General features: G+C 38.0%; 1 protein-coding gene across 3 annotated transcripts; it reads left to right on the forward strand.

The window, feature by feature from the left end:
* Positions 1-450: 450 nt before the first annotated feature.
* Positions 451-24,878, forward strand: rgl3a (ral guanine nucleotide dissociation stimulator-like 3a). Of its 3 annotated transcripts, none has more exons than XM_030140736.1 (18): positions 451-585; positions 1,694-1,949; positions 8,959-9,248; positions 13,751-13,795; positions 13,908-14,077; positions 14,929-15,089; positions 15,172-15,483; positions 16,327-16,430; positions 16,975-17,059; positions 17,895-17,948; positions 18,534-18,620; positions 18,707-18,739; positions 19,690-19,811; positions 19,919-20,014; positions 20,586-20,721; positions 20,809-21,066; positions 21,419-21,533; positions 22,986-24,878. In XM_030140736.1, exons 2-18 carry the CDS (start codon positions 1,761-1,763, stop codon positions 23,138-23,140), a joined length of 2,412 nt encoding a protein of 803 aa, XP_029996596.1. In that variant the 5' UTR covers positions 451-585; positions 1,694-1,760; the 3' UTR covers positions 23,141-24,878. The 3 variants fall into 3 exon arrangements, with proteins under 3 accessions (XP_029996596.1, XP_029996606.1, XP_029996616.1); XM_030140746.1 differs by having other exon boundaries at positions 454-582; positions 1,690-1,949; XM_030140756.1 differs by lacking the exons at positions 451-585; positions 1,694-1,949 and adding an exon at positions 6,926-7,163.
* Positions 24,879-26,301: the final 1,423 nt, after the last annotated feature.

Raw genomic sequence — 26,301 nt, forward strand, 5'->3', positions numbered from 1 at the left:
TTTTTGTACATTGACCTTTTTTTGTAAATAGTGATATGTAACCTGCTCGAAGCTCAGAAAGAACTCTGCACTTGACATCTTATTGGTAAACTCTATCAGTCTACTTCAAATTAGGGCAGTTTGGATGAAATAACCCTGGTTTCCTCACATTTTATGACTTCTGTCCATTTTGTTGAGGTGATTTATCCCATCTACATATGTATGTTTCAGTCTCATGACTCAGAACAGGTAACCATAAAAGTTGGGAGTGTGTGGTTTATTCTAATGAGGAGGAGGGCAGTGAGCTGGAATGATAGGATGAGAAATGCAATCAGAATGAGACATAATTATACATCAGAGAGTACAGCCAAGTAGAGAGGAGGCCTTTCTAACACAACACACACTCAGACACACATGCTCACAGAGCGTCGTCCACCCACAAACACAAAGAACAATCAGTCCTCTGATAAATGCCAGAGTCTCTGCTGTCCAACTTTCACACTGCCTCTCCTTCTGCATGCTGAATATATGCCTGGATGGATACAGCTCCAAATATCATCTTCATCGCTAATCATCAGATCCATATTCAAGAGGAACAGCATAGCAGTTAAGTGGCTGCATGTTTTCTTTATGTTATGGCTTTTGGTAGTGATCTCAGATATGTAAGTGCTAATTCATCAGGGTGATAATCTGCGAATACAGATGGGAGATTTTCTTGGGGATGGCGTAAAACAGACATGAACAGTTCATCTACAGCATTTTTTTTCTCTCAGTATTGAAATATATACACCAGATTTCAACAACTAGCAGACAGTCTTCATTTTTGCATAATTCCAAACCTGTCTTAGACTGTAAAATCACTGCATGAAAATAGAAAGGCATATTTGCATGTTCTGTCTGCAATCTATGTTTGGAAATAATAACTAGACCACCGGTGATTTTCTGTAGCAATTCAATCTAACAGCACTTCAATGTGGTAGTTTGATTTAATTCTCTGAATGTTATTTGTTTTTTCTAGATTTCTCTCTCTCTCTCTCTCTTTAAAATCGGATCTCCTTAATTTTATTTTGGCTTTTGTTATCCATTCATGTAAAAACAGCTTAAGCATTTATTAAATTTGCAAAAATAAAAAAAAGCTTCTTTTCCCATATATTTGCCTCACATTTGCAAACACACACTCAAGTTCATGACAGTTATTGTCTTTTTACTACTTTGTTGCAGTGGCTGAATCATTTCCAAAGCTCCATCCATTTAATTAATTCTTTTTTTTTTTTTTTTTTTTTGCTATATTCATTGTTGCTCCCTAAAAATGTCAAATGCAAGATAGGTTGGTTGGTATATACAAAAGCCATGTTTTCAGTTTGTTGTATCTGTGCTTTTTGTGTCAGTAGGTTTTTCTACATGCAGGGAAGTGATTAAATGAAGATGATTTACTTCCTTGTCCTATACTGCTATACTTAATAAATTGAATTATGGTGTAACCTTAACCTCATTTCTTGTCTATAAGGGTAAATCTAATCAGGCTCAAACTGAACTGTCTCTGACCCAGAATTTTTAAAGACTGACCTGTATTCAGTTGAAACCAGATTTCTAGAAATCCATAGATTTAAAAGTATGGTCTGCAAATGCATTCAACTGAATTGATTCAATCGACATGAAAGTTACATTTTGCCAGTGAGTGGAGGTGGTTTTCACGCTTTCCCCTCTGACACAGATGAGGCAGCAGGTGTGGGAGAGATCTGACTAGGCGTGTGGGTCTGCAGCGTGACACTGAGTGGGAGATGAGGACTGTTCTTCCTGTGTGCGGAGGCAGTGATGGAGGGGAGTCCCGCAGCCTCCGCTCCAAGGTGGGCATGATGAAGAAGCTCCTGTGGCTGAAGCCAAGCATCCATGAGGATGTCCACACAGACCGGGAGCCTGGCGTTTGGCTGAGGAGCTTCCAGTTTCTGGACACAGATGGACAGTATGAGGTGGGTAGATCATTTAAGATTTGTTTGACCAATCGTTCAAAAGATAAAGCCATTACATTTACAATGGTAAAATAAAGGGAAGTGGAAAATCCACCATTTGTGAAACTAGATCCAGAGAAACCTCACATAAGATCTCACTAACAGTTATATTCTAATCACTGATTAAACCTCAAATCATTTTAATTCATCTAAAATTATAACATCTTACCTACTTTAGAGGTAAGGCATCTTGCTTATACTTTCCTCATTCCAAAAAAATAATACTAAAAATAAAAATAAAACACCACTTCAAGCATATTTTCATGCATTGAGGGAACAAGGAGTAATGCCCAGTATAGTGGTAATAGTTTCTGGAACATGAAAAGTCATGTTCTGTTCTACACACTGAACCATTAAATATGATAATACCAATGGTGGGCTGTGTATTTCACACCCTAGGTCTTCAGTGGTGTTCTACCTGACTTAACCCACCTTTGAATATCAGTAATATACCATCAATACTATGCAAAAAACGCAATATGGTGTTGCGTCATAGAGATATCTCATAGTGAGAATGAATGCCATTACTACAGCAAGAAACCCAATGAACACAGCTCAGCAGGTTTCCTTTCACTTAACACATACATCATCTCAACCACAATCATCAATATTACTGAATAAAATAACAAAAATAAAAATGTTCATAATACATTATACTCACCAAAACTGGTGAGTTTTGGCCTTGTTGGCCCACCACTGGTTCATATTTAGTGGTATCTGGCAGTGAAAATTGCACCACGCTGTCAGTTAAGAAACACACTCACACATGATAGGTGATCACTGCTACGTTTCCATAAAATGTCAAGTGAATTTGAAACACGCTTTTCAAAAGTTGCAAAAACAACAATGTGAATTATGTGCATTTCCACCTAAATGGTCTGATCAGTCTACATGAGCTGTTGGACCAGAAATGCTTTCACTTTTCAGTTTTGTTAGAAATCTAGCAAACAGTTGCTGATTCGATGATCAATCATGTGTGTTAATATTTCCTATGTCAGAATTTATTTGAAAAAGGTGATTTTTTTCAAGTTTGCTGTTTCAGTAAACAGTTGTCAGTGTGAAATTTCATAATGTGTATTTAATATGTTTAGGGAAATGTACATAGTAAAACATCTTAACACTGGATGCCTCTTGTTATAAAGTGGAAAAGAGGAAGCGTGTTTGGAGATACTGTAGAAATGCACAGTATGTTCCCTCTGTAGATATACATAGAATCTAAGGTGATAAAAAACACAATGAGTCATATTTTCATGCGACCATAAACTGATGAAAACATGATTATGAATATTGTATTCCATTTATGTTATCAGATCCTCATAAACTCCCTAAATCATACACACTGGATCTTTAACACTAACACGCTTCACTGCTATTTCCACATAATTTTGTTGTGTCCTGTGGAAGTTGTGTCAGTTCTCTGTGTAGCCAGAGGATTAAAGCCATATTGTCTGATAGCTTTTTGCAGTCACTGGCAAAAAATTACGTGATTACGTTTCATCTTATTTAAATTTACAGGGTCTGAATTACATGTGGACTTACAGACACTTAGAAATGTGATGTAAAACTGCATTCACCATCTTATATACTGTATATACATGTAATTTGGACCAAGAGAAGAGAGCTGTTGAAGGAAGGAAGAATAATTTTGTGTGCTGACATTTTTCCCACCTGATTTCGGCCCCTACAGCTTCAAATTTCTTTAGTTTTGCCATTTTCCAAAGCCACACCTAAACTAGAACACCTTTTAGTCTTGTGCTAATTTTTATTTTAATATTATTACTAGAATTATTTTCCTCAGTCCAAATTTACTTTAACTTCTTAAAAGCCCTGAATCACAGTAAGGTGACTGACTAACAGAGTACTGTTCTGTATTTGTTTCAGAGAAACCTGTCCCACCCAGTCTGGTTGTGCCCCATACAACCTCATTTTGTATTAGAATCAATGGCAAGAGACAAGAAATCTTTTGATGCCATAATTTACACATATGATGTTTGTTAGTTTAAAACATTTCTCAAGTCAAGAAAGTCACAATTTGTGGTAAAACTGTTGAAGCATCAGACTACAAATATTAAGACTACACACCTGAAAATTGTGGAAGTGAAATCATTGCAACTATATCCCTCCACAATCTGTTCACTTAGGGTGTTCCTGCAGCTTCAGTGTGACCAGACTGTAGTGATTTTCACCTCTTTTAATATTTTGTCACCTCCTTCTCGACGATTGAGGTAAAATGTGCCAAGGAGAGGGAGTTTTGGTGTGGATAATGTGTATCACATATAATGAAAAATGCAGTCTATTGAGATGTTTAACACAAACTAGAAATTTTGTTATTATCTTTACCAAAAACTATGACTTTCTTGGCTTTTAAAATTATCTTTTACATCGACAAATATCATAGGTGTAAATGGTGACACAATTCAAACAGGGTCATAAAAAATTGTTTGTTTCGTAACTGACTGCCGTTTATATATATTTTTTTCATATTTACGTCACATGGGACACAGCAGAAGGGACGGGACATTGGAGCTCTATTCTATCTTCATATTACATCAGGTTTTTTTATCTGAGTTTCAGCTGCTGTTTTTCCATTCTGCGTCATCTTTTTTTTTTTTTTTTTGTTAAATATCCCATTCAAAACATCATCAACAATGACAGCTTTTCACTGACACACAGAAGGAACTACACTGGCCTCTCCAGGAAGGACCTCATATCATATTCCTGTGGTTTGATGTGATTTTCCAGCTTTTTTAAAATTTTTTTTAAAGAGTTACGTACTCTTAATCATGTGATGTTACAAGGAAACTCCCATAGCCGATGTGTTTGGGCATCATCTTTTTTTCATGCTTCCTTTTGCCGCTTGCCTGTCACCTCATCGCTCATTCATGTGTCTAATCAGGACTAATTGAGGTCTTTTTGGCACTGTCTCTCTGCCCTTTTGTTTGGCTTTTGTAGAAAACAGATTTTTAGTTCAGGGACACAGAAACTCATTACAGAAACAAAAAGCCTATTCTTTCCTTTGAGCCTCAAGAGCTGCATATTGAATCATTTCACTCTACAGCTGTTTCAGTATTATTCAAGTCTATTAGATTCTGTATTTGTACCTGCTCTTGTGCTTGAAATCACAGTTTTGAGTTCTTATTCTGGAGCAGACAGACCTGTTTTATGGTGGTATGTGGTGGCGTCACATCTCCTGACATGACGAGCAGGAACAGGTGTTAATGACTGCTGAAGAAAAACTGCACCAGCTGGATTCTTTTGAATCAACAACCCTGAAATGTACTATAGCATGTTGATGTCGGCTGCAAATCAGCACCCTTCCTCCAGCTGAAAAGATTTTTGATGACTTTAACCTTATTGCTTATGTCAAACTAAATATAAACATGTCCTGATGAGAAACTGCAGCTTATTTAAAGCTGCTCTGGAAAAAGAAACATGAGAAAATGTTTCTCGTTTGGCAGAAGCAAGATGACCAGATGTTAAAAATAGGGCTAAAATGTAATACATGGGATTGTGGCCACTACATCTTTATACTTTCCACTTGTTTGCCTTAAATGAATGGTAATTTTTCTTATTTTGAATTATAATTTGTGTAATATGCACATTTAATCTTAGATTTTTGAGTACTTTTTAGGACTTTGCTCATGTATCCATTTTCTGTTAAACCCTAGGAGGTGAAAATGTCATGAATATTACTTTGGTAATGAGCTACGTAGAGTCACAACTGACAACGTTTATGTTTCGACTAGTCATTAAAGTTGTCAGTCACAAGTTTAACGTCTGTGAAAACACCTGTTAATCATCTATGCTGAAAATTTCTGCGTCCTAGAAACAGAGTCAAGAGGAGGTGGGAAAGTCTGGTTTCTTCTCAGACAATGTGACTATGCGCTGTATGGTGATCATGGAATTTTTGGAATTCACGTTTGTCTGACAAATGAATAAATAAAATATATGTGATATAAAAGAGCTTATTTGTAGAAAACCACTCACTAAATGGCGATCATTCAACTATCTAAGTGAAAAAATGTTATGATCGTCCAGCATAATGTAATTTAAGTTTTCTGAGACGACATGAGACTTCTGCATTTATTCCTTCCTCATGTTTTCAGACTGTAGAAAATGTACTCTGTGACACCGATTTCTGGTTGATCACACGTGTTTGCAGATGAACAAGGAAGCTGAAAATGTGATTTACAGCTGTAATAATCGGTGATGAGAATCTGTCAGACATGACCTGGACACGATTCTACTGTGCAGCTCAGGTGACTCAACATGGAAGCTCAGAAAAGTGACATAATTTTTCCACAACAGCATGAAATGAGAGGTTTGTCTGCATTTATATTTAGTCTTTTGATGTGGGCTGGCATTTTGGTGTTTACATGATTTTGATTCTCAGGACAACTCACTCTGATGGTCTGTGGATTGGGATGGATGGGATTCTATTTATCTACAAATGTATAAAATATTTATTAACAAGCATTATTTTGTTAAAGTTGCTATTTTTTCCTTATGGCATTGGAGGTTGTTCATATTCGTTTAGGTTATTCACAATGTATAGTGAAAGGATAGTTTGTAAATAAAACATTTTCATAATGTATTTTACTTTTTTTCCCATTAAGCCAAGAAGAAAATTTGGCATTGTCATTACTTATAGGCAATCATGCTATTATTTTCCCCATTTATATCCATTTGAGTTTTCACACTCAAGTATTACCGTCGATAATATTAGCATTAATTAGCAATTAGCAAACATTGGTATTATAGTTATAATAAACATTTTAATGTCACTCATTTCCATCTTCCAATCATATCCTCCCATATTTCACACGATTCATTTCCATTTGTCAGCCGCAACAACCCCACCCACACCTGTTGCATTAGCCCCGCCCATTTGAGGGTACCGGTCCTCCCCGTTCTTCCTCTTGTCAGTTCGAGTTCAGTCCACTGTCCACAACATCCTCTGGACTACAGTGGACATCTGGAAAATATCCCGTCTTTTCAATTCACGTCTGCTGTTTTTAGTCTGAAAATGAACGTGTCATTTGTTTTTCTGACTGACGATAAGTGTCGGAGGACGGCGCTAAATCCTTAAAAAGTGCCGACTTTCTGGAGTTGACAGTTAGAGGTTCCTTTACTCCTGGTGCTAGCTTAAACATGGGAAAATGGCAGTTTTCGATGGTGAGTTAAATGAACTGTGACGCACTGTAACTTTGATTATTATTTCACTTTGGCTAAGTCTTTTGCTGTTATTGAGTCAGCCACTCGTGAACGTCATTCTGTGTCTGTTTTTGTGGTAAATTCGCAAACATATTGATAATGGTTTCATTCAGTGGGCAGATGTACCATTGTCTCATTGTGTCCTTCTGACATGTGATATGTGGAGTTTTTAAGCATGGTCTACCTCTATTGTTACAAGTGAGTCAGATAACATTGTGGTGTCATGAAGCCTGTATCGGCACCTCATTCCAGAGCAGTGGTTGGTTTGTAAAGACTGGGATGACACCCACACCTTCCTTATTCCCTCTGGTTCCTGTGCAGCCGCATATTGACACAGTGACACATTACAGATTGTTTTTACATGCTATTATACAATGGTATTATTGTATGATTTTGTGGAGTAAAACTGTGAGTAATCGTTTATAACAAATAGAATAGTCAGTATCTCAGCAACATGGATTCTAAATAACTTAAGAGATAATACTATAAATATTCAGTACTCTTACATAAATTAACAATATAATGTTTTTCAAACTACTGGTATCAGAAGAACTTAACTTCCAATAGTGGGCCTTATGAAGAAAAACATAAAGAAGATAAAAGCTCATTTTAACAGTCATTGATGATCAGTTCCAGATTTACTGATTGATTGCTTTGACTAATGTTCAGTGATATCACTTTATTTATTTAGGTGTTCACTGCTTTTATTTAAATGTGAATGTGAGCCTTTTTCCTCCCAATATGAGTTGACCCCTAAAATAGTTATGTTTTCTTTCCTTATTAATTGTCTTACTTCTGTATTACTTACTTTCTAACCAGTCTGACAATGCTAGTAAGAGGACTTTGGTGACCAGACAGAGGCAACCACTTTTCATTTTTACATTCTGATGAATGGAAAAATGTGAATATTGGCTCCAATAACACTTGGCTTTCCTGTGTTATCAGTGCACTCTTACTTACCGTAAAACTGCACTTCATCAGGGGCAAGTATTGTAATTTTTTTACTCCGCTACTTTTGTCTGACAGCTTTTGTTACTTTACAGGTTACAGTTTTTCATCTTTTTTCTTGTCTAGTGAAAACCATATTTCTCCAAATCTATTATCTTGATTTTGAATGTTTATGTTTAAGTGAAGTATTTCTTTATATATTAGGAGAATTCATCAGAAAATCTTTAGAGAATTTTCCTTCTTAAAGTAAATAAAGCCAAATTGATTAAGCATAAAATGTACTATAAATGAGCTGAAACTGAGCTCAATATAGCACATTTTGCTGTTAATAGATATTTTTACCTTAAGGTTTTGCATGAAGAACTGTTGTGGAGTATTTTTTTCTGTATGGTATTAGTACCTTTACTTCAGAAGGATCTGAAGACTCTGGTAACATGTAGTGCAATACTTTAGGATGTACACAAAAGGAAAATTAGCGACAAGCTGTCAAGGTCGGCTATGGTTCACCAAGTTGTTCCTGTGTTTTGTAGCAACAAACACGTCAGTGAGTGTCTCATTGCTAGTTATCTGTCCATTCACCAGGTGTTTGTGTGCGTCAGAGTTCAAGGTAGGGTCTCAAACAGTGTCCAGAGAATGAGGCTAATTGTCATTGGGTTTAACGTTTTTAATCAAATGACTCAGTCTTTAGGTTGAATGCATTTGCCATGAGGCTTGTCCTGCAAACATATGAGGCTTTGGAGGTAAAGACCGGGCAGACTAAAAGTTGTTACTGGTCAGATCTTGATGACCTTGCATTCTTCTCTTGCAGGACCCAGTGCAGGAGTGGGGGGAAGAGGAGGAAGATGGGGCTGTGTTTGGCGTCACGCTGCGCAGGGAGCCTGTCCTGCCAAATACGGACGCAGCGCAGCAAACGTCAGCCTTCAGTTTTGTCCAGTACCACACAGTGAAGGTGCGCAGGCTGAAAGCTGCCACCTTGGAGCGTCTGGTTACCCATCTGTTGGACCCTGAACATCAGGAGCCTGACTTCATCCATGTGTTCCTGTCCACCTACAGGGCCTTCACACCCACTAACACACTGATCGAACTGCTGTTTCAGAGGTGAGAAAGTGTCCACGCCTGTGTCATAGATGTCAGCAGAAACCATGTGGGTGTTGTCTGTGGGTTAGTGCCTTGCTTGTAGCGGTATCTACGTAATTTAACACTCAGGTTTTGCTGTCACCCTCTGCTCAGCAGGGAAAACATTTTTGTGAGGTTCCTACAGTAATACTGAGTATTGCTCAATACTGTTAATGATACTGATACAGAGCTACATGGGTGTCGTTAGACCTGGGCAGACCTGGTCATTAGACACCCCATCCCCTCTCACAAACTACTCACCCCCCATCTTGTAAAATATTTACCCCCCCCCCCCCCCCCCCCCCCCCCCGGGCGCAAATATGTTTTTTAAGCCCTGGATGTTTTCAAGTCCTAATGACGCCCATGCTGAGCATCAATGATCAGCCCTTGAACAATGCTTTTGCTTTTATTTTAATTTTTTTCCACTTCTATGCATCTCAATACTCCCAAAATGGTTGGATAACATTAAGTCATTTACTGCAGAAAGTCATGTAAGTCATTGAAGATGTTAAAAATGATGTTGAGTTTTAGTCCTTGGTTCTTGTGTTTTTGAAATTTGATATCAAACAGCAAAACATTTTTCAAAACCGAATAGTAACCAAGCACTTCAGTCTGTGTCAAAATCTGTACCCTGTCCTGTGCTACAGTATGGGATTTAATTTTTTTCATCTTGTCTGAATGGCTATGGAAAATAGAAAACAAGGGTATGGAAAATATCTGTGTCTTCAGATTATTGCCCCTGTTCAATTTTCTGAACAATAATGTTCCAAATTTCTACTTGATGATCATACAAGTAGGGTGTTTAGAGCAGTGTTTAGAGCAGCAATGTTTACCACTGTGTGCAAGTTTAATTTTGCTGAGAGCACAGTGTGCAAAAGCTGCTTCTACATCTCCAACGTTGGCCAACTTTGCGCGTAGGAGTGTTTACTGAACAGCCACAGAGGACAAATGCATGTTTTTCAGTGGGTTGGCTTGATAATCCTAAAAAATAAAGTATGGTTGGCTAAGGATCCCAAATGTGAAAAGAAACTTGGACGAGAGAGCCACCATTTGTAAGCCAGAATAATAATGTTTTTGGCACAATGTAGTGTGAGACTGAAGCACCAAATAATCACAGTGAAATATTAACAGTTGGATTTAATTTACATATATACAGAGAATTGTATCCGTGTGTTTAATATGGTCTGAAAAGTCTACAGACAACACTATAACTTCAAGTCTGGAAAAATATGAAATTTGGGTATGGAAAATATGTAGAAACATCATACAGAAGGAAGTTGTTGGATTTGATCAGTGGTGGCTCGTCAATAAAGGGTGCTAGGGCGCAACCCTACCTGTCTCACATGAAGAAGAAGTCAATAGGATTCACATAAAATAATTTCACAAAAACGTGAGTACTGTGCATAGTCTGCATTCAAGTGTACAGTAGTTTAAAATGTTTTTGGTCATTTAATGAACATTTAAGTGGCTCACAAGCTGAAAAAGTGTGGGCATCCCTGTGTAGATGACCTTGTGACAGAGGAAGGTTTTGAAGGTCTATCAGCAAATAGCTCAGTAGGTAATAATAATAATAATAATAATAATAATAATAATAATAATAATAATAAGAAGAAGAAGAAGAAGAAGAAGAAGAAGAAGAAGAATACTGACTTCGATGTGGGATACTGGGGTTCCAATACTGGCAGGAGCGGTAACAACATTGTCATTTAGCCCATAGGACTTTTTTAATATAAATTAATATTTTAAAATAGTGGTGCATGTGCTTTGGCATATCCTAATGGTGATATGTAGTCACAGTGCATCCAAAAACTCCAAAGACTTGCATACTGTGCCCTACCAAAAAATTATTTCACCAGCCGCCACTGGATTTGATACTTGTTATCAGAGATCAGGTACAGATTTGAAGGCTTTTAGTGTTTGCTCTTCAACTCATTGACATTCATCTGTATGTGGTACTTTACAAAGGTCACTACAAATACATGGAGCAGGTGGACATTAAACATTATAGATGATTATCAAATAGATTTGGGTGTTTATTTTTTCATTATATTTGTTTAGTATAGGATTTTGGTCAACCAGAACACAGTACAACATTATGGAAAGAGTGTGACCTTTTCTATCTGTAATGATTCATCTTAATTGTTGCATCCATAAATTTCTGTAATACTGAACATTTAGTTTTCCATCAGTTAATACAGTCTTCAAACAAGTTAATCATAACTCCTGCTTATTAAGAATGGTTTTTAAAATGTAAAACTACAAGAGTCTGTAATGTAAACAGTTGCATCTTTTCATAGCAGCATTTGTGTCAACCACCTCAGTTGCTAACCATGACAAATCCAAATTAATCGGCAGACAGTGCATTATAAGTACAGTTGGAACTGATGAAAATACAGTTTGTTTTCACATAGTAGCGCTAACAAAAAATGTCTGTTACTATGCTTGAGCAAAAAATTCAAAGTACCATAATAGTAAGACGTAATAATTTTTCCATGTTGATGTCACAAGGTAATCCACAATTCAATTCAACATAGCAACGTACTTTACAACTTTATTGTCCAGTACGAGGCTGAAAAATCAATAATGAGTATCAGTACAGTATAATTTTTATGTACGCTACAGACTGTAGTTGATTTACCATAATGATGCAGAAGTCCACATCACAGTGCATCTTAGAATCACAAAATTTCCACATCTCTAATTGACAAAAAGATTTGTCCTGATTTGCTATGGTTTTGTAACATGTAGGACTACAGGAAACATAGCAAAACCAAGTCTGAGGTGTCTGACTTGAGAAGGAGAAGTAGGCTGTTGCCATGGTTCAACAAGTTTTTCTGGTTCATGTACAACATTAAACGTGTCCAATAATCAGTTCTGGTAATTTTATTATTGAAAAAAAAAAAGACACCTTATAATGTTAAAACAGTCTGATGACTGGTTTTACTGTGATTTAGTCTGAAATATTATTTTTCAATCAGCCGACATATGTCAAAGTCACTATTTTCAGATTTGACATTGTTTTGTCATTGTTTTGTCATTTTCACCTAGAGTTTTACCAGAGTAGCATTTGTTGAAGTTTGTTGGAAAGCAATGTTTTCCATGAAGTTCTTTTAAGAGGTGGAGTTTGTTCAGTGAGCCTCCTCTTAATTCAATCTGCAGGAAAAACCACAATGTCAGGTACTGTGTCTTCACTAATTATCTGTCTAGTCATCAGGTATCTGTCTGTATCAGACTTTACATTCTTTTAGCATTTGCTCTTCAACTCACTGACATGGATGTACACCAGGGTGTCCTACTTTCTAAGGGTTATTGCGTACACGCAGAACAAGTCATGTGTATTTATAACCACGTTTTTACAATGTGTCATGTCATTTTCGATGGAACACTGCTATTTTTACGCCCTTGTCACTACAACTCTTCACAAAACAAACTTGTGTTGCTGCTGGACATGTCTCTATGTCAGACGTATTGTCGTCATGATCTAAACAATGAAGTCAGTACGTTTTATGACTACTCCCTCCACACCCAGCAGAGGGACAGCTTCACCCAGTTGAAGGGTGGTGAACTCACGCTGCTCTGAGATCTGATTTGACTTACAATTTGACTATGAAATCTGAGGCTATTCAAAAGGCAACTTTGTTTATTAGTGTTAAAAAAAGACTTCCTGAGCATATGTTTTTCCTTGCAATTTGACTATTTATTATTAATCTAATATCTTAAGAAATGCAGAATTAATAACCATTAAAGTAGGTGAATGGACAGTAAAGGGCTTCTTGTGTGAACCTTGGCCATTAGCGCTGCCGATGATTTATTATTAGTTAAACAGTCGCCCTCCTATCTGTGCTGCTGGTGGCAACCGGTTTCCTGGATGTTTCTAGAAGGATCAGCCATCCAGCCATAATCATTGTGTTTCTCTTAGCATAGAATACGCTGTTGATATCTCTGGAGGGAACAGTTTGCCATTCACAGTAACTCTGAATGGACTGCCTTGTTTTTCTTTGGTAAGGTGTCTTTCCATTGCCTATGTTTCTGTGTGGACCACAGTTAATATCTTGTAAGCTAAAAAGCCCAGAATGGCGAAAAAAAAAAAACCCACTGGTTGTAATGGACCTTCACATTTTTTGCAGCCAGTATTGCACTTTACAACTTCAACACTACATGTCACTAAATATCACGCGCTGATCCATCAAACTTGGCATGGCAAACTTGGCAACATTTTTCATTTAAGTGTGTATATTTTAATGATGCCATTATTGATTCCTGATGGGAATATTTGTCCATTTACTCTCCACACCTACTGAAGCAAGGCCACGGTCTGTCCAAACTCAACAGGGATTCATGGTGTTGTAGGACATTTCCCCAGGATGAACACTTATCTCTGTTGTTTACAGGATGGTTTCTGTCACCACTTGGTCACCATGTTCTCTCTCTCCATGGGTGTTATAAATTTAACATTCATCTGACTTGTGTTTCCACTTCCACAGAGATGACTCGGTGGCCAACCTGGATAACTCTGTTTGTCCACAGAGGTGAGTGCAGTCACTCTTCAGAGATCACTGACAGGTTTAAATTTGCCTTCAGTCCATTTTAAAGAATCACTTAATCCTGCCAGTAACATTTTTTTTTTTATTTTCTCCTTAGTACACTTGCCCCCGTGATCCGGCTCTGGCTGGAGGAACACAGTGAAGACTTTCACGAGCCCCCTCAGTACCAGTCGCTGAGGCTATTGTGTGTCCATTTGCGACATCGTCTTTGCTTCAGGCGTGTGGCTCAGATTGCAGAGAACCTGCTTAAGAGGCTCCAGGAGCAAGGTAACAGGAAAATATATAGGATTTGTTTATGTTCTGTCACCGCAGTACATTGTACAGTGGGTGACTGTGCTGTCATGGTGGTGGTGTCTCTATAACTACAGTATATTAGATAATTCTGACACAGTTTAAATCCAATCTATCTTAATTTTGTAGAGGATGTCAGTTAACGTATCAGGTCTTGGATAAACCTGAAAAGGTGCTACAACAGCCCCACATAAATCCTCATTTGCTCCAACACCATTCTAGTTTCTGGGCTGGTGTTGGTACCAGGTCAGAGTTGGTTCCGTTTATGAACCTTCAAAGACCAGTTTGCTTTTCCATAAGCTAGACTGCCACGTCATCACACTATGTACCTGCACAATCCTCCATTTTTGTGAACATCAACAGCATATTCAAGCACAGCAGTGACCATAGCAGGCTGTATTTTCCATATAGAAGCTCTGGTTTATCTTCTTTGGATTAGGTTCTAGATTAGGACTAGGTACAGCACTTTTGAATAGTTTTAGTGTGTTAGTGCTGTTCTGAGAGATCTTTCTGAGAGCTCTTTCTCTTTGGTTATTGGCACATGAAGAACTGTTTCAACTTTAGGAACTGACCCTCAGCTTCTTAAGTGTACAAAGGTCTGTTTGGTTTAAAATTACTTTTATGATGAATGCAAAGTCTGACGTTTGTGAATTTTCAGCATAAACACAGCTACAACACATAGCATAAAACACCATAACCTTCATGACAATGAGTCCTAGCAACCACATCATTCTGTTATTTTTAATGAATGAATAAGTTTCATCACTGTTTGTGTTTTTCTGTTGAGCATCCATCTGAACAGTTTTATGATTCTGTGTGTTCAACAGATTGCAGCCTGTCTGCATCAGAGCACAGAGGTGAATCACTGCAGCAGGACCAGAGAGATCACGAGGACAGAGAACAGGCATCCACCAAAGAGGAAAACAAAAGCACATTCATGGACTTTCCTGTGAGAGAAGTGGCAGAGCAGCTCACCAGACTGGATGCTGTGAGTTTCATTAATCTCAGAAATTTCTGTGTAACTGTTGTGTGTCTGTGAATTGCATTCACCGCCTTCATCTTTCCTGCAGGAGTTGTTTATCAGAGTGGAGCCTTTCCACTGTCTGGGCTGCATCTGGTCTCAAAGGGACAAGAAGGAAAACCGAAACCTGGCGCCCACGGTCCGTGCCACCATCTCCCAGTTCAACGCTGTCACCAACCGTGTCATCACCTCTCTTCTCTGCCCTTCCTCACCAAGCCCTTCCTCTTCCTCCCCACATTCGTCACCCTGTTCTTCTTCTGCTTTCCTGTATCCCAACACTGCCCCGAGCTCACCTCACTGCTCGCACACAAACCCTGGCCACAGGGCGCACATCATTGAAAGGTGGATCTCTGTTGCACAGGTTAGTGGCACAAAGTTTGCATTTAACCCATAAAGACCCAGTGCTACTTTTTGTGGCAGTTCCCAAATGATTTTTTTCTCTGCATTTTTAACCTTTCTTAAGCGATTTATCACCATTTACTCTAATATTATGCTCTGTGTTTTGCATTTTTAATTGAACATCAGGTATTTTCCAGTATTCAATTCACTGATCATGTAGATCAGGGGTCACCAACCCTGGTCCTCGAGATCTACTATCCTGATTGTTCTACATGTGTCCCTCTTCCAACACACCTGATTCAAATGATAAGCCTATCATCAAGCTCTGCAGAAACCTGATAAAGACTGTCAGGTGTGCTGGAAGAGGGAAATATCTAAACATGCAGGACAGTAGATCTCGAGGACCAGGGTTGGTGACCTCATATGTAGATGTTCATTAAGCTTAGAGTAAATCCAAAGGTTATTATATCAAAACATAGAAAATTGAAGAAAAAGTATCTTTTTCTGTAAAATCTATTATTAACTGAACATAAAATAAGTGTCTCCTTCCACTGTCATTGATCCAACTCCATGGGTTTTACTGGTGAATTAAAGTTGTAGGAGATGGAGGTGTTTCTATGTTCACTATGGAGCCTCTGAACGTCCAAATGGGGCATATCTGATGACCATGAAAAGATGACAAACTGTATTTTATACCTATTATTTGCATCATGTACTGATATGATTAGTGGATCAACAGTTATTTAACATTTTATATCAGTAAATCATTTTAGTTGCCAGTGGATGTTTGGGTCTTCATGAGTTAAACAGCACAGCATGAATGGACACGACAACTTTACAACAAAAGCTTATTCTGTTTTTGCAGGAGTGCAGAGAGCTGAAGAACTTCTCCTCGTTGAAGGCCATCCTCTCAGCTCTGCAGTCCAACGCTGTGTATCGCCTCAAGAAAACCTGGGCCGCTGTCAGCAGGTCAGCAAACCATTGTATACATCTGAAATACTGCTATACTGAATAATCGTTTGATGCTGATATGGATCACAGAAAGAACATTAAAGCATCTTCTTCAATAACTTAACTGATGAAAATTTTGTTTCAAGAGTTTAAATGTTGGAAATCAAGATGTTTCATGCTCTCCTAAAAGTCAGTCCATTGACAGTGGTGGCTTTGTTTTAACAATGTAATAGTTTGTGTAACAAATCGCAATCGATGCCAAAAATGTTTTTGATGTCACAAATCCTGCTTGTAAGTACACGCCTTAAACTGAGATGTTACAAGAAACAATCATTGTACTCTGCACAGACATTGAAGCTCAAAGATTAAAATCCACTAAAGAGTTTTTAGGGAAGTAAAACTTAAATAGCTGCAGCTGCAAATGTGAGAGAAGTTAGAAAATATATATTACATCCAATTTACTTTCAGTTACTTATTTTTTGACATAGAGTCTTGCTCAAGGTGAATATTGACTTTACACAAATACAGTTCGTCCTAGTAGAGTGACTGTGTCTCGTTTCAGGGAAAGTATGGCCACATTCGACCACCTTTGTGAGAATTTTCCTGATGAGAACTGTGTCCTGACCAGCAGAGAGATCCTAGTGGAGGTAACTGTCAGTACTGCGACTGCGTTTTGAAATAAAAACTCAAGTTACAAAAACATCTGTAGAGTTATTATTTAGGAAATGTCTTCGTTTTTTCACAGAGACATGGGTGTGCTTGTAAAAAACTGCATAGCACTTGTTTGTCTCCACATGAACAGAACACAACACTACAGTATACCGCAGTATGTTTGCTATGTGGTACAGCAGCATTATTTGACTTCTTAATGCTCATGTAACATCTGAGGTGTGTTTTTGCTTTTTACGGAGCGCATGTAAGCTCTGCTTTGTGCACACACGACAAAGTTTTTTTTTTTGTAATAGCACGACTTATAAAATGTGTAATCATCAATTTGATTCTCAGAAAGGACCTAGTCTTCAACAAAAAAGCATACTGTGTAAAAAGAGTAAATTAAAAGTCTTTTCCTGATCTCTCGTTTTAACTTTCATTGCGAGACTGCATTAATGTTCAATGTCCACTCCTCAGAACTGGTCCCTGTGTAAAAACAAAAGATATGAATGTGTACTGTATTTCCTGATATTGCCATTATCAGGTGCCAAGTTTCTACCGTAATGATGAACAGCCCATTGTTAGAGGCCAACACAAACAAAAAAACCCAGAAATCAACATCTCCAGGTTTGATACCAGTGCTAATCAGTGGTTTATTCATTTCACTGTTCTGTTTAATATTATGTAGGTACACAAACAGTGCACACGCGATCCACAGCATAAAACACACAATTTTTACTTGGCCACATATACACACACATTACCATCATCTCTTAAAGTTATACTGTCTTTTTTTTCATAGCTGAAGTGTCTGTTGTCTGTTTTTTGCAGGATGGTAGTGCTACAGAAGGCTTGAAATCACCACGACTCTGCCCCAGACAAATGGTAAGACCCACCATTACACTCAATGCATGTCAGCTGTGCAGCCAGTAAAGAAATGAAAAGCAAAGGTCGGTTTCTCTCAACCTTAGTCATCAGTTCTAGTTCCCTTAAAGTCATATGTGTGCAGAGCTAAAAAAAAAAAAAAAAAGCACCGGATTTCTAGTTTTGCTCTTTTTTGTAGATGCTCAGTGGAAAAACTTCAGGTACTTGTAGCTCACATGACTGTTACTCTGATGCTTTACCAAGTGACGGATATCAAACCTGACATGACGTGTGTGCACTGTTTCCCACATTTTAGTAGTTTACTTAGTCTAGGTAGGGCTCAGTGTAAATGTTTTATATCCCCATATTCATGCTGTCCAAATAGTGATAGATGGTGCTTGTACAGGTGTATGTTTCTGCGTAAACTACTTTTATGGTATTTTGAGTTGCATCAAGTAGTGACCTCAGATCCTGTCCTAACAACCTAATAAAACTTTCACGACTATGCAAATGTATAATTTTATGCAGAATCAGGTCTTCATGTTGTCTTATCAGAAATAGAGTTAAGTGTGATATTTAAATATGATTTGATTTTTATGTCGTCAGAACTTGAGCAGTGGTATTGTGCCGTACCTGGGCACCTACCTGACTGTGCTCACCATGCTGGATACGGCACTGACAGACACTGTGGAGGTGAGCGCATCAGACCATCAGACACTGCTTTTACATTGCACTTGACTGTATCATGTAACCCTGATTTTTCATTTTGTTTTCCAAAGGGTGGTCTCATCAACTTTGAGAAGCGTAGACGGGTAAGTGTCGCCTCCTAGTGGTGTCGTATATGAATGACTACCAGTGTCATCAATTTTTTTATAGCCTTCAACAACATAACATCCATATTCTACAATACATAGTGTGAATGCAATTTGAACAGTTCCCCTGCATTTGCAATTAATTGTTTTGAATTGAGATGGTTTATTTTAAAAATGGGAGCTTGCACTTTCTTTAAATTATGAAAATTTGATAATATCATTAACAATTAAGATTAATTAAAGTTCACAAATATGAAATCAAATCTGTAATCTTTGTCTAAATAGACATGTAAAAGTCATATCAAGATTATATATTTTTCGTTTTATATCTTTTAACATCTGAACTAAGGGACTTTATTTAAGCTTTATTTAAAGTTAAATCATTAATTCCCTCACAATGATCTACAGAGACACATATTTATGTGAAGTTAAATGGATTTAATAAAAATATTCAGTGAAAATAATTGCACACTAAGAGGGGTCATGAGAGTGCTGATCCTGATGTTTTGTTGTAGATCATTTCATTTGCTAGTGCACAAACCATGAAAGAACATTTTCCAAGTTCAGAATGTAGTCATACAACAGAAAGCAGCAGCCGGTTTTGTTAAAGCAGAATACAGGCCTAAAAACCAACCTGGAAAAACTCATTCACATTTTGACTCTGGATAATGAAAGTGCAACTTTCATATATTGTTATAACCACTGCAGTATGTAGTCATTTTTTTGATGCAGTGCAGGAAAATGTCTTATATATTGTGTCCAGGCTGTTTATTACTACTATTATTATGAAGACGAGGTAAAAATAGATTTTGTCAACATACTACAAAATGTGATATTTTTACCTAACACACTGTCATGTTGCTTTTGCTGATTTTTGCACATATCCTTATGCTGTTTCATTATGCTCTTTTCTAGCTTTTAATGCTCTGTTTTACTGCCTTCTGTTTCAGGAGTTTGAGATTCTCTCTCAGATTCGGCAGCTTCAGGCCTCCTGTTCCCACTACAACCTTCCAGTAAACACTCAGATCACCATGTGGCTGCAGGCCCACACACTGCTCACAGACCAGGAGAGGTGAGATAGACTCAACAAACATTATGGAGACGCATCACAGTAGTTAAGGATATGATTTTTTTAAAAGTGAAGCCAGTTCTCAATTTAATGGTCTTTGTCTTCTAAAGCTATGAGCTGTCCCGTGACTTGGAGCCCCCAGTTGACCCCTGTCCCACCTCTCCCAACTCGTGGAGCCATCGTCTGCTCACTAAGAAGCTGGCCTCGTAAGTCTGGGGCTATTAATTGTATTGTATAGTTTTTGTGCAGTAATTGAAAGAAGTTTTCAGACACCAGCAAAATTTTACACAATTTTTTGTGTTTCAAAAGGTGTGGCTACAACAGACAGATACAAACAAGTGCAAATGATGCTTTTCTATTCATTGTTAACATGAAATAACTAAACTAAATATTTGACAGTTTCACCATGTCATTGTCCTGGATTTGTTTCATTATTTTTTGAAATATCCAGTTTTTCCCTCGATGGAACAGAGCACGTGCAGATAGGAGCATGTGGGTTTGGAGAATGGAACAATACTTGTCAGAGTTCAATGACTTAAGAGTGATTCTTAATCCAATATATCACAAATGTATGGGGTGACCATGAACTTTTTTTCCATCACTATATATTAATTTATAGTGCTGTAAGAAGTGTGTATGACTACATGGTGCGTCATCATGCAATGTAAAAAAAATCTGGACCCTAAACCCTGGTTGCTTTACCCATGATCACACTTTGCAGTTGATTTTGAAAGATAAAGCATGATTTTTATTCTCATTATTATTACATGTGTCTAGGTTGCGAACAGTGAGTGACAGCGCCCTCAGGAAAACCCACGCCGACCAGATCAGTGTGTCATCTTCCGGCTCTAGCAGTTCAGACATGGAGGACCTCTCTGCTCCACAGCCATCTCCACTCCGCCTCAAAATGAAGGTAGTCTCACTGGAAGAAACACAAAATCGTGTGTGATGCTTAGTGTATTCAGAAAAGTGGAGTATAATCTTCCTTTTTGCACATCAGTCTCTCTCAGGCTCTCTTCACAACGTCGCAGAGGACTTCTCCATCTCCTCATCTTCTCCAAGTCTCTCCAGCTCCTCCTGCAGCTCCTCTCACCCAGACCTCAGTTCATCCTCTCTGGTCCTGAGCCCCGACTCGTCATCGTCCGCCTGCTCTGCTCAGACTCTGCTCCCTGTCTACAACAAGCAAGTTGCTGACTCATGCATCATTAGGGTCAGTGTGGAGTCCGTCAGCAGTTGTAACATCTACAAGAGTATTCTGGTAAGGGCACTGGTGTTGTTGTGTGGTTTATCTGAGGTCAGCAAGATAAACACTTTGAAACAAAAAAAGAGAAGCAGAAGGGATGACAACAAAAGCAGAAGAGTGTAGAGTCTGTATTGCTTAATGATCTGCTTTAACCTCCTGTGGAAAACAGCTGCTGTATTGCGTCTCTTAGCATTTACAAAACTATTAAACAAGTATTTTACCTAATTAGTGACAAATTCTTGATCATAAATGTCCCTTTTCATTTCTGACACTGTTACCTGTGAAAATAGAAACAGCACTGTAAACAGGATGACAATATCACTTTGAATATAGAGGCATAGATTTGACATGCGTTGTCTTTGTCCAGTTGACCAGTCAGGACCACACACCGCAGGTGGTTCAGCGAGCTCTTGAAAAGCACAACATGGACGATGTGAGCTGCCACGATTTCAGCCTGTACCAGATGCTCAGCAATGGAAAAGGTGAGTAACTTCTCCCGTAGTCTGAACCTGTGAAAAGACCTTCAAAGGGTACCTGTAGTGAATTTTCATTGCTAGATATTTCAAAAGATCACATATCATGCTAGCGGTTCCGTTCGATAACTTTCGTCATAACCCCTAAGTACCATAAGTATGTGTAAGTACTAAGTTACTGCTCCATCAGTCAGGCATGGTCAGTGACATGTTGCCTCCTGCATGGGCTGTTCCAACACCAGTAGTGACGCAGACTCATTGTATTGTCCCATTACCTGGGCTTTGATGGACTGGTCACTGACCCCATGCAGCAGACACCAGTCTAAGAGGACACATTATCGGACAGTGCTGGGTCACGTCTCTAGGACAATGGCAAAGTGCTAAGCATATGGCTGCACAAACAACAAGTGCGAACATGTACTTTCCACTCAATCTCACATACTGACTGTGGCTTGTTTACTCGCACTCGATCACCCAGAATCAACAATGGTAAGTCACTTCAGGCCAGCAGCGACTGCTCCCCATAGGTTCTGCCCCCGCTCATAATTTACATAATAAAAAGGTGCAGTGTGGCGCAGTTATGGCGATTTTTTTTACTGATTTTGTGCCTCTCTTTCTTTTAAGTAATATACAAAGTTACACAGTTAATGTTGTAAGCATGACCAGTACAGGTACGCTTTAAAACCATCAGTTTATACAGCCAATATCTAATGACCAATATGAGGAAGGGTTTCACACCTCAAAGCTCAAAACCATGGTTTAACCCAAGGGTAATTCAATTTTTTTATGATGTATACATAGGGTTAGTTTTGCTGTCACACTGTAGTTTCGGGAGCAGAAGAAACAACTTTGTGTCATCTGTATGTATCTTGCCCCTTTGCTTGTCATTCATTGGTTTTAACTTCTTCCATTTTCCCTTAGTTTTCTTTTCTTTTCTTTTTTTTTTTACTGGGGACGATAGCCTCACACAACTTCCTGTAATTTGTCAAGAAGGTGTTTTCGGCCTGTAAACGAATCAAGCCAAGGTTTAGTTTGTTCCAGACCAAGACCTGCTGTTGGGTCCATGGTGAGGTCTAGGGGAGGTTTTAACAGATCAAACAGAAACATTAGAAAGTCCAAATGAGGTAGAAGTGAAAGTGCCTTAAGGTGGTGGAAGACTAATTGTCACAAATTGTGAACATACTGTAGTGGGTGAGTGAAATAGAAGAGCACAAGGCCTGCAGTCTTTTAATGTGCAGAGTGGGGAAAAAATTGTCCAATTTCCTTAACAAATTATGTCTACTGCTCTCAGCGCTGTCACGGCTGTTACTGTTCGGACTCAATTGACCAGTATTGACTAGAAAATAAGTCACTCACACTGTTAAATATGAGGAATCCCCACCTGAAATAGAGGGAAAAACAGAACTTTCAAGTGAAAGTAAATTACAATGCTTCATCGCTTCATTTTTCTTTCTGCCTCAGAGCTCCAGATTCCTGACAAAGCCAATGTGTTTTATGCCATGTGCACCACTGCCAACTATGACTTTGTCCTGCGTCAGCGCTGGAGAAGCCACGGGAAACATTTTGGCCCCTTGCCCAGTCCTGGAACTCAACCCAAGAACCGGCACAACAAGTGAAGAACAGGCTGAACTTTGGAGTACATATAGAAAACAGAGGAGCTCTATATCTCATCAACAGGAGCTGCTCACTGCTACCTCCTCCTGTCCTCACTGTCACCAGACATGAAGAAGGGCCAAACAGAGCTCCAGCTGACCTGGAGTCAGCCTCATCTGTGGCAGTAACACTAAGAGTGGACTCTAGGAACAGAGGCGTATCATGTCTACAGAACAGACATGTTAGGAAAGCACGAAGAAATAAATGAGGACTTCTATTAGAAACTCTCCTTTTGTTCTCCATCATTCCATGTAAATGAACCACAGTTTACCCTTTTGTACAAACTAATAGTCTGCTCCAGTGCATGTAGGACAGTTTATCTGGAGCTTAAGCTTTCACTTGACCTGAATGCAGACGTCAAACATTAAGAACAGCAGCTCTGGCAGAAGCAGACATGTGTCATGACAGTTCCACTGCGGAAAATGGATATGTCTGTCTGCAGATTTAGCTGGTTCCTGTCAGGGATCAGAGCCACAGATGTGGGACTTGAACGTCAGCCTGTGTGGTTGAATGAGTAACAGGAGGTGCTGACCCAGGAGGAGAAAGTGAATGACCGAGTAAGGGATGAAGAGCAGAGAGTAGTACTACTTGGCCCAGAGAGTGAGATCCGTCCTGCAGATCACACTGGAGGTCAAAAGACTCCCCAGAAAGATGATCTAGTTGAAGATTCAATATTTTATTGTAATTTAATGTACTTTCATCAACATTTATTTAATGCATTTCAGTATTCTGCTTTTATAGCAAACCATGACCCAAATGTGGTTTTGTGGTTAAATTCTAGTCACTATCCTCTCTTCACTCATCTGTGCTTTGATTATTTTCAAACATGTATGTATTTAGGCTGCTTTAGTATCTGTAAACACAGCTCAGGTTAGTATTATCTGAAATGAAGGAAGCTGATTCTTTTGTCTGCTGCTGTAAAATGAAGGAGATGTAAGCAAGTACAACTTGTTTCATATTTTATATTCATCAGTCTTGCCTCTGTTACTGTCTCTTTGTTTAATATTGAAGGATCTTAAATAGCTGATACTCGGCTTTTTGAGTCTGTCATTAAGGAGAATATAAATAAAACAGGCTCACTCACTGTTTGCTATGAAAGAGATCAGTCTAAAATTGCATTTTTGGATGTGAAAATGAAGTGCTCCAGTATGTGAATGTCATTTGAGGTATTAAATCAGTGAACCCAGTGATGTACTGTTGGTCATCTCTTACACTGTCAGATACTTTACTCCAAATACTACAAGTGAATACAAGTATGAAGTCTGACACATTTAACACACATTTATTTGGTGGTATACACATGTTTGTTCTCATCTGTGTAAAAGAAAAAAAAAAAGGAAAAAACAAAGAATAAAACCATTTTTTATTAGGACTTGTACACTGTATCACTGGGTCCTAATTTAATTCCACTGTGGATGGTGGACGGTTGGTTAACTTAACATGGCAGCTGAAATGTGAAGGAAGGGGTCGACGGAATGACTTCTACTGTGTCTGTTTCTGTATATGTGTCTGTTTTTCTGTCTTTTGGCTGCATGCATATTCATGTACTTGTAAAATTGTCAACATAATTGTCATAATTTAAGCCTACATGTGTATGTTGTAATGTTTTATTTAACAGATTTATGCTTAAAGTTAAATCTAAGCACTTGCCATTTTGTATTAGTAGTAAATGTCCATTAATAAAGCCAGTTTCCTACTTCACACAGTGCATAATGCTTCTTTTTAGCCTGCTCTTTTGGGGGGATATATAGTACTGCACCAAAGTCTTAGCCCACCTTTATCTTTGTTTTGCAGGATTGACATGAGCATAGATATTTATTTCTCATTCTCTTTTTTTCAGGTACAACAAGAAAATACGGGAAATGTGTACACAACCTTGAAAGACAAAAAATTAACTAAAAGGATTGTAAAGCTTAAAGTTAGTATTGAGGGTGACCCTGACCACTGAACCTGTGACAGGGAGCATTAACAGAAACATCTGATGTGTTGAATGAAACCACACACAAAACATTAGAAATAAATGCCATCAATCTCATATTATCTAAAAAGGATTAAAGGATAAAAGGAGGACAAAAGACAAAAGGATTAAAGACATATTTATGTATATTTATTTAAGAGTGTTTATATATATGTATATATAAATATATATATATATATATATATATATATATATATATATATATATATATATATATATATATATATATATATATATATACACACACACAGGGTGGGGAAGCAAAATTTACAATATTTTGAGGCAGGGATTGAAAGACAGTGTATGACCAATTAGTTTATTGAAAGTCATGAGAATTTATTTGCCACAAGAAAATTTACATAATAGAAAATGTTTTTATTCTATGTGTCCTCCTTCTTTCTCAATAACTGCCTTCACACGCTTCCTGAAACTTGTGCAAGTGTTCCTCAAATATTCGGGTGACAACTTCTCCCATTCTTCTTTAATAGTATCTTCCAGACTTTCTCGTAATAGTTTTGCTCATAGTCATTGTCTTCTTTACATTATAAACAGTCTTTATGGACACTCCAACTATTTTTGAAATCTCCTTTGGTGTGACGAGTGCATTCAGCAAATCACACACTCCTTGACGTTTGCTTTTCTGATCACTCATATGGGCAAAAGTATCTGAAAAGGTATGGATAATAGTGTTAGGTATGATTATGACATCAATATATGTTTGGTTTCAAAACAATTGACGTAGTGCCTGCTGAGAAAAAACAACTAAATGTTCATTGTAAATTTTGCTTCCCCACCCTGTGTGTGTATATTTATTTATATATATATGTATATATATATATATATATATATATATATATATATATATATATATATATATATATTTTTTTTTTTTTTTTTTTTTTTTTAAATTTATTTCTTTTTTTTTTGTATTGATAATTTCTTTCCGGCCACTTTTTCTTAAACTTGAATGGAGAGACTGACACCCAATCATTTCCCCCTGAGGTTAATAAAGTATTCTGATTCTGATCAAGTGCAAAAGAACATCACACTAAATCACAGGTGTCAAACATGCGGCCCGGGGGCCAAATCTGGCCCACCAAAGGGTCCAATCCGGCCCGCGGTATGAATTTGTTAAATGCAAAAATT

Source organism: Sphaeramia orbicularis, chromosome 1, assembly GCF_902148855.1.
Source record: "Sphaeramia orbicularis chromosome 1, fSphaOr1.1, whole genome shotgun sequence".
NCBI lineage: Eukaryota > Metazoa > Chordata > Actinopteri > Kurtiformes > Apogonidae > Sphaeramia > Sphaeramia orbicularis.